At 39.8% G+C, this 9,218-nt stretch overlaps 1 protein-coding gene across 1 annotated transcript; it reads right to left on the bottom strand.

Moving 5' to 3' along the window:
• Positions 1-1,461: 1,461 nt before the first annotated feature.
• Positions 1,462-8,997, bottom strand: LOC140138268 (CDP-diacylglycerol--inositol 3-phosphatidyltransferase-like). The gene is made up of 6 exons (XM_072160181.1): positions 8,883-8,997; positions 8,243-8,380; positions 6,276-6,432; positions 5,149-5,212; positions 3,798-3,879; positions 1,462-2,075 (listed from the first exon to the last, which is right to left on the bottom strand). Exons 1-6 carry the CDS (start codon positions 8,959-8,961, stop codon positions 1,921-1,923), a joined length of 675 nt encoding a protein of 224 aa, XP_072016282.1. The 5' UTR covers positions 8,962-8,997; the 3' UTR covers positions 1,462-1,920.
• Positions 8,998-9,218: the final 221 nt, after the last annotated feature.

The raw sequence follows: 9,218 nt of genomic DNA, 5'->3' as shown, positions 1-9,218 counted from the left end.
TGGCGTAGCCAACCGGGGACCGGGCATCTAAACAAGGATTTAACCCTTAGCTAAAACGACTATACCCTAAACAGGTATGGTAACGCACGTACACGCCTATTTTCACACCCTAAACAGGGATTTTATTCCTTGCATCAAATTTCATACCCTAAAATTCATTTCCGCGTATCAGCAATTACAATTTTGCTACCCAGTTTTTGATACCCTAAACACGATACGCGCGTATCGTGCCTACCCACGAAAAACTACCCTTTTTACGCGTTTTTATTATCGCGGATGGCCACAATGGGAGTGACTCCCCGGGATTGAAATATCAACCTGATTTCAACTTTAGGTTGAAATCACGTTGAAATCAGGTTGATTTGGATTCACGTTGATTCAACGTTGACATGTCAACTCGTGTCCACTGGGAAAAGGATGATCGAATATTGACATAATAAAACTTCCCTTTAAGGCCTCGTATCCATAGGCTGTTCCCTTGTGGCGTGTGCCCTTGTTCCGTGTTTACTTTTTCCCATGTGACCTGCCACACAGACAACGAACCTTTGTTTTGCTTAGTGGCCATATCCATAGGTTGAATTCAACGGTAATTTCTGAGCAGATATAAATTAGGCCCTATAATATCAGTTATCACTCAAGGTGTAGATCATAACAAGAAATAGTCACTCAATTTATATACTTTGTTGAATGGTTTTATTTACATGTGTCTTCTTCTTAAAGCCATAATGTACGATCTTATAATATGAAATTGGTTAATTTTTTCAAACCTGATTTTTTGGCATTTTAATGTTTACACATGTCCAACTTGCACCTAAATGGAATCAGCCAAATTTGTTGCGTTTCTGCGTCAACAGAGCAAAGTTCGACATAAAGTCATAATTCATGATGATTATGACTTTATTGTGACCCCCGGGATGTTAAACGGCCAAAATAACCAGTAAGGTTTCACTTTACCTTGTTATTTCAGCTCAAAATGGACAGAAACCCTTCCCGACAATTAGTATTATTTCAGCATTTTGAGTATAGAAAAACAAACAAATTTGAAATTGGAAGGAAATCGTACATTAAGACTTTACTTTGATATATCCCACATACCTACTTATACAATTTTGACTCGAATCATTAATAGATATTTTCATTATATCATGTAAAATTTATTTAAAAAAAGGGGGGGGAAGAGGTAGGCTAAGTAAAACAAACTTTGACGGAAATGTTTAAAAAGTGGCAAAAACAAAATCTATAATAATTATCATATGGGCATGGCAGCCCAACTCCTCAGGCTCTTCATACCGGTACCTCATAGCTTGTCTCAGTCCCAGCCGGTTTGTGTTCCTCCGTCACTTAGTGACGAAGGAGCACAAATCGGCTGGGACCGATACTAACTCATAGCCTTCCACCAAGGAGCTGCGCCTCTGCCAATCCTCCGTCACTTAGTGACGAAGGAGCACAAATCGGCTGGGACCGAGACTACCTCATAGCCTTCCACCAAGGAGCTGCGCCTCTGCCAATCCTCCGTCACTTAGTGACGGAGGAGCACAACTCGGCTGGGACCGAGACTACCTCATAGCCTTCCACCAAGGAGCTGCGTCTCTGCCAACTTACTGTACTTTTGGACCAGAGCCTTTGGACACAACCATTAATTTCTCACGATGTGACCCCGACTAATCCGTACATGTCCAGTGGCGTGTCGGGGGGACTTTGGGTGCTGAAGCCCCCCGCACTTGGTTAAAAATCATGTAAAATCAGCCGTTTTTTGGCGATTTAGCCATCATAAGCCCCCGCATAAATCTGAAAGAGGGGCTGAGCCCCCAAAGATCCTGCACACGCCAGTGATGTCAGTCAACATATTCCATACGTTCAGTCCACTTTTCTCCATGATTCAGTCCACCTTTCTATACGCTTCAGTCCACTTTTTCATTTCTATACGTTTCGGTCAAATTTTTCTATATCAACAGAAACCAAAAAATCAACGGCGGTGACGAGTTTACCAGCAACATTGACAACGAATCTGATGAGTGTGAACGGAAGACAGACCCACAGAAGAATTTCCCATAGACCAATGTTTATGACTGGAGCTGAAAGAAAGACGAGACGTTATTAATATCTAAGGCCTATACATAATGAATGAATGAAGATCAGCAGTGGCAGCGCCAGGAATTTTTTCGGGGGGGGGTATTGAGGGGCAAAGTTAATTTTAGGGGAATCAAAATTTTGCGCAAAATTGCTGCAAAAAGTGAACATTTTCTCAATTTTGGGTTTTTACTGGGGGAACAGGGGGACAAGAGTTCTGATCCCGGGGGCACTTTTAACACAAATGACTTATGACCATACGGGTATGCTCCCCCGGAAAGACTCTCCTTTTTTGATTTCGCAGCTCCGAAAACCCCCTATATTTGACCAAAATAGAGCTCCGACAGACCTTTGATTTTTGAAATTTCAGCTCTAAAAGTCCCAAAAATCATCATTCCTCATATGCATGTTTGGTTTTTTCAGGCGATTTTCAACCAAAAAGACAAGAATTTTTTTTTACTTGTTCGCAGCCGCCAAAAGACCCCCTTTTACCGGTACGCTGGCAGCGCCCAAAGACCCACCACCTCAAAATTCCGGGGGAGCATACATCATGCAGTTATTGTTAACTACATGTATGCACACAACACAGGGGCACTCACATAGGCAATTGAACCCTACTGGTAGCGCTGTGTTGTAGCTATTGGGGATGAACTAGTTAGTACCATAATTATATCAAAAAGTATAAAAGCTATGATTTTAGTACTTGCTCTATGTTTCAATTACTTATTCTTTTCCAAATATCTGAATCTTCAACCCGGTACTAGCTTTAATAACGGGGGAACATACATTTTTATTAAAAAGAAATCCTACCATCTATCCAAACTCGCCGTGTTATTCCAATGCACATTTTGCTTCACCGGGCAGCCATTTTTTGGTCGTATTTGGAAGATTCGTGTCATAAAACCGTCATAGGTACAAATTTAGTACTTTCTGTCAATCAGTTATGGCTTATTCTCTACATGTCAATCTTTAAATAATTGGCATAGTCCTTATAATAACGGTGGTCCGCCTTGATGAGTAAATGACAGCAAACAGCTGCAAACCAGTGGAAAATATCCCAAAACTCGGTCAGTGGAGCTCCGCTCGTACATGTCAATAGAGTCATTATCGATTGGATTAGTCGTAGCGGACAATTCGGTCGCTCATTAGATCAATATTATCAGGTGGTAATAAATTTGCATTGGACAATAGATGTACTTTATAATGGTTTAGTACTGCATATCGGTTTAATCTTCAATAAGCGGGTTTATGGCTGGAAAGGTCACGGTGAATTCGCCGTGGACGTAAGTGCACTATGACCCACCAAAATTTTTTGATGTGCTATAATAATGGTAGGACATGTACAACCATTATAGACCTTTTACACTGTGTTAAAAGGGTCTATGGTCCAATACAAGTAGACCTCTGGGTAAGCTATAAGGTGGGGCTATAATAATTTATGGTACGACTATTCTGGCACAACGGGGTAAGCTCAGGCTCAAGCCACGGTACGACTTGCCCGACACAACTTGACTATAGACATCAAGACATCCGTGTAATAAGTCATGGTACGACTTGCCTGATAAAGCTATACGCCAATAAGGTATGACTTGCCCAATGCAACTAGACATCTGGGTAAGCTATAAACCATGGTACTGGTACAGACCGACTTGTCCGACACAATTAAATATCTTGGTAAGCTATGCCAAATACAATATTTTTAAAATGTGATGTTACTATATACTCACCTACTGGTCCGGTAGTATAGTAAACCAAGTATAACATCAACCAAAACATCCAATCACCCCATATGCTACAATTACCCAAGACCTGAGAATATTATTGCCAAGATAAAAAAACGTACACACAATGTTATTAAGACCCCCTTTTTCAGCATCTGTCACCCCAAGCATGCGCGTATTTTTTTTTGGGGGGGCTTTGGGGCGCCATAACCCCAGGGTCTAAGTAGGGGCAGCAAAAACGAAGGGGCGGCGGAAGAAGAAGGGGCGGCAAAAACAGGGGCGGCAAAAACGAAGGGGGCGACAAAACGATTTAGCAAAGAAAAAAGGGCGCAAAAAATTGAAAAAGCATACAAAATTTTGAAAAAAGGTTGCTTTTGGGGCTCTAGCCCCAAAAATCCTTTTTTTTTTTTTTTTTTTTTTGCTCTTCACTTTTTCAAACGACCGTGAAAAAATTGGGTCACCCTTTTCGGGCTGTTAAGGAAGGGGCGGCAAAATTGTTTCTTCTTCAGCCCCCCGGGGTTGGGGCGGCCACGGTACGCCACTGCCAAGACCCCATATTTCACGAACACGTACTCTGTCACCCGAAGACCCCCTATTTTTCGATTTGATCAATCACCCAAAGACCCTTACAAGTTCAATTTGAACAGCAACTTTCATTTATCACTGATTTTGTTACTAAGTTTTGAAAAAACAAAGAATTTTTCGAGGTTTCTGTGGAGCTGTTTCGGTTCTCATTAGATTCCATTAAAAAAAAAGGTTATGCTCTCACCCAATGACCCCATATTTTTTACATTTTGCTCTCTCACCGAATGCCCCTTAATGCGAAAGTGCCTGCCCTACACCTATATCCATTTCAAATTGAAGTGCCCCCCCGGGTTATTGGGAAGGTGGATTTTACATAGGCTGAAAAAGCACGTTTTCTGTTTCGAAATGCGTGTTCTTTTGAATCTATTTATTTATTATTTAAATTTTTTTAGAGTCAGTATAGTATTTATCATAAATCATGGGAGCGATTACCGAATAGGGTGCAACTCTACTAGTCTTATTTACGACTGCCTTACCTCAACCGTAAACCCTAACCCTAAACTCCGTAAACGAGGACTGGACACAAGTATAGCAAGTTGCACCCTTATGTACCGTTTGCTATTTTATCAAGTTTCAGGAAATCACTTTTGGTTTGTTCCTTTGCACTACTTTTAAAAATCTTTGTTCCCAGATATTGGTTTTTCATATTTCGTCACAAATATTAGTACACCGTCTCAATGTCACAGATAGACCTACGCAGTTCTATGAATTGCGTTCTTTTTCCGGGTCAGTGGTTCAAACACAGAAATTAATAATACGCGATTATACTTACGCCTTCATAAAGTTGTAATATCTTATTCGGGCTTTTGTACATGTCGGCGCCTGTAATATCGCAACTGCGAACAAATGGAAAGAAAAAATGTAATAACGGTACATATAGACCACTTGTGAGTACAAGAAAGCTAAGTGAAGCAGTTCGTTCAAGCATATCGATAGACCAGTCCCTCGCCTTTATTGATAAACAATGATGTCAAGTGGTCTTTTTCCTTGACTCCACAGTCAGCAGTTTTTTAGCCCGGTCCAATCCCAAACCGATTCGAGCTGAGGTCGACCAGAAGAAGGCCAGCCTCGTTCCGACAATTAATTCCAACCGTCCGGCTATTCCGGCCCGTCTCAGCCTAACGATACACTTTTTGCGACCTAACCCATCTTTACAAAAAAATGCATGCCCGTCATCGACTTCACCGGGCTGTCCGGAGATTCAGTGTGCCTCGCTGGACTCTATTAAAGCATAACATTTCTGTAAAAATAGAATAGTATTTATTTTCCAAAAAAATGTTAGCTTTTACTGTCAGATATGTCCCCTTTTAATTTTGAGCCGAACAAGTTAGGTAAAGCATAGAAAATTGGAATTTACTACTACTAGCGCCCATGCATGTTACTCCCGCGGTTGTAATACGGTACGATCCTCTGGGGGGTGTGTGTGTGTATGTGTATCCCGCACGCCGTGTACGTACTGTGCATACGTGTTCGACTAATATTTCCATCGTAATAATAAAACGCCGGTTCCAGCGTTTTATTCAAAATCTCGGGATTTGACAAAACTACAGCACCTAAAGTCTTGATTTTTGCAGAGTATCTTTATTGACTAAAGTACATTACAATCGTGTAAAACCAGAATTTAAAATTTTTTTGAGGGCGTTCTCCTCAGCAAATGTTATAATATGGCTTTAATTAGGATGTGCAAAAGCTATTGGTAATTGTCCAGGCTTAGAATTTAAAATTATATGTTTTGTTAGAAAAAAATGATAAATGATCGTGAACAACAAACAATCGTGATAGACACTTTGTTTAAAAGATGAGCACCCTTTAGCTTTGGCAAAAATGCAATGAAACATCCGATGCGATTCGGCCTTTAATCAATCAAGATTTCCTTATTCTCAGTACAAAACAATATACCTTTGCCTGTAAATCCAAGTTGTAAAAATGTTGATAACCGAATGGCATATGAAAATGAAGGCAAAATCAGGGTAAATCATACACAGGAGGGTTTTGTGACCCACTTCGAAAACGGTGAAATCCAAAATAACGTCCAATAACTCGCCAAATTTAGACCCTACACTGCAAATGTTCCCGAACACGTGACGCCTCTCAGACGCGTCCGAGGTGTTCATAATTGTCTCTTTAGAACGCTGGTGTATTTGAAAATATGATAAGCCTTGCACATTAGTGTTCTTTTAGTATAATGTAGAACACATAGTATTGATCAGACGTGTCACAAGTGTTCTGAATGATTATATTGAATACTAGTGTTCATAAATGGAACGCATGAGCAGATAGAGGCGTTGGAGAGCTGCGACGTGTCAGCGAGAAATACACGGTGCTCCTTTGAAGGAGGGATATAAGTAACAACAAGAACAACAACAATGGCGATGAAACGTGGAAACGCTTCCGGGAAACTCTATGACAAACTGTCTTTTCCAAGACAAATGATAGTGAGAGTAAATTCGAAGGATTTAGAGAAGAATGAAATTCAGGGCAACTTTGGGAGCGACTCGGAGCCCGTATATCTGTTGACAGCGATGAACAAGCATAGGAGAGACACCAGAGGGTGACTATGGCCGAGCAATTTTAATCGCATTAAAATGCGTTGCGCTGTCAGCCGGGAGATACGATCGGCGAGGGTTCGAGCCTTGGACTTGCCTTAGCTGAAAACTCTCTGGTTTCATCGGAATTCTTCGGAACACCGCCATTATCTTGTTTATACTACCATGCATCTGTTTATGGTCGAGTAATGAGATTTTGAAAATGTATAAATAGGCCTAAAGGTTGAACACCAGCATTCTGAAAATCAATGTTTGAACACGTGTCATGTGTTAAAAAACTGTTACATTTCTTTCATGTGTCCGAGGTGTTCATAGATAGTAACTTTGAACACCAGAGTTTAAAGGATTAGAACACGTTACACTAGTGTTCTGAGGAAATAACACCTGTGTTCTCTACATTAACACTAGTGTTCTCTAAATAAGTTGAACACGTGTCATGTGTTAAAAAACCGTTACATTAATGAACGCGTTCCATGTGTTCTGGCCAATTTACAGTGTAGTAACAATGAAAGAAAACAAAAAGTATAAAGTTAGCGTTTTATTTATTTATTTATTTATTTATTTATTTATTTATTTATTTATTTATTTATTTATTTATTTATTTATTTATTTATTTATTTATTTATTTATTTATTTATTTATTTATTTATTTATTTATTTATTTTCTTAGTTTTTGATGAAATGAATGACAACAATGCTTGTGATACATGAGGCATGCAAATAATTTGATGAATTTCGCTAGAATATTTGTGTCAAGAGGGTTCCCGCAGTTATAGCCATCAGTGAGAGGTTTTTGTTCTAAAAATCAGGCTGGATTATAGTGTCAAAGGCCTAAGTATGTCACATGAGATGTTTTGAAATAATTGAAATCCTCATCACCACAATGTGAGTACCAATTTAGGAATAATTCTGGTCTACCCTGCGCAAAAGTATAACCCTAACCCTAATCCTAACCATGCTAACCCGGGACCCTATAATTATAACCCACCCTAATTATAACTTAATCCTAACCTACCTTAACCCTTACCCTAACCCGGGCCCTAACCCTAAAACACATGGTGCGCAGGGTAAACCAGAATTATTTGTCGTGTACTGTCCGATCCCTGAAGAAATTAGACTTAAGATCATGAGAAACATGCTGTCCCGTCCGATCAGGACTGCATCGGTTCCGATTCTTTAACCGAAGGAAACAATCCCGGAAGTTCCAGTTTATTAGCATTTCTGACTTTTTACCATTCTTCTACGTAAGTCTTACGTACTCTGACCTAGCCTTGGTTAACAAAAAATATTAAATTGTTGCAATTCTAGTTGATAACTTACGTTGTTTGAACTTCCGTGCTATCTTGCCATCTACCTCATCTAACGCACAGTTGGCCAACCACATAGTGGCTCCAAATACATAGTCGTGATCAAGAGCTCGCCATATTCCCCACATAAACAAAACAGCGCGGACGTAGCCTGAAAACCAAAACCAAAAAACAATTTCAACTAATACCGTATAGCACGGGAATATAGCTGACTTTGGGGCAAGTTAAACTCATTTCATGCCTATTTGTTATAAATATGCAGTTCGGATGCCTTCCGATAGGAATGCGACGAACATCAATTTATCATTCTGCAGCGCGCCTCTGTGGCTCAGTTGGTTAGTTTCGTGCATTTGTTACGAAGGTCGCCGGTTCGAATCCGGCCAGATGCACTGGTGGTCGTTTTTTCAACGTTTATGTACGATGGCTGCTCTGGGGAAAGATGAAAACTTTGTTCATCTTTCCAACCCAGAGAACTAAGTATTATAACTTTCAATTCTTCTTCTTTCAAAAAACAACAACCCCGGTCATTATATGATTATCCAAAATATCTTCAGAATTCTTACCAAAAGGGGTTATACATTATTTTTACAGTGTAAAAGTATAAAATCACAGTTATCAAAGTTGATCAAGTAGATCTATAGTATAATACTCACAAATTATATTTGGAGCATTCAACAGAACATCTATTTTGCGTTTTCCTCCATAGTCCATGTAGTCTCTGACGATGGCCATGTTGTCTCCCAAACCAGAGAGGGGATGATTCTGTAAACAACTATATTGTCAAGAAGCATGAGAAATCCCGTGCAATTTTGTGATTAAATTAAGCCCAGGAATAAACTTAAGGGGGTACTACACCCCTGCCCAATTTTGTGCCTATTTTTGCATTTTTCTCAAAAATTATAGCGCATTGGGACAAATAAGATATGTATATTATAGGGGCAACGACTACAACTACTGCACTGGAAATTTTATTTCAGCACAGACAACAG

The sequence above is a fragment of the Amphiura filiformis genome, chromosome 17 (genome assembly GCF_039555335.1).
Source record: "Amphiura filiformis chromosome 17, Afil_fr2py, whole genome shotgun sequence".
In the NCBI taxonomy this organism is placed as follows: domain Eukaryota; kingdom Metazoa; phylum Echinodermata; class Ophiuroidea; order Amphilepidida; family Amphiuridae; genus Amphiura; species Amphiura filiformis.
The sequence above is the reverse complement of the archived record's forward strand: the minus strand, read 5'-3'. Positions and strand labels throughout refer to the sequence as shown.

Excerpts from the sequence above, each read along its gene's own strand:
- LOC140138268 (XM_072160181.1), bottom strand. The coding sequence starts at position 8,961 with ATGGCCATCGTCAGAGACTACATGGACTATGGAGGAAAACGCAAAATA. Across the intron at positions 5,213-6,275 it reads ACTTGGATTTACAGGCAAAG|TTGCGATATTACAGGCGCCG; the intron begins GTATATTGTTTT and ends ATTTGTTCGCAG. Across the intron at positions 3,880-5,148 it reads TATTACAACTTTATGAAGGC|GTCTTGGGTAATTGTAGCAT; the intron begins GTAAGTATAATC and ends TAATATTCTCAG.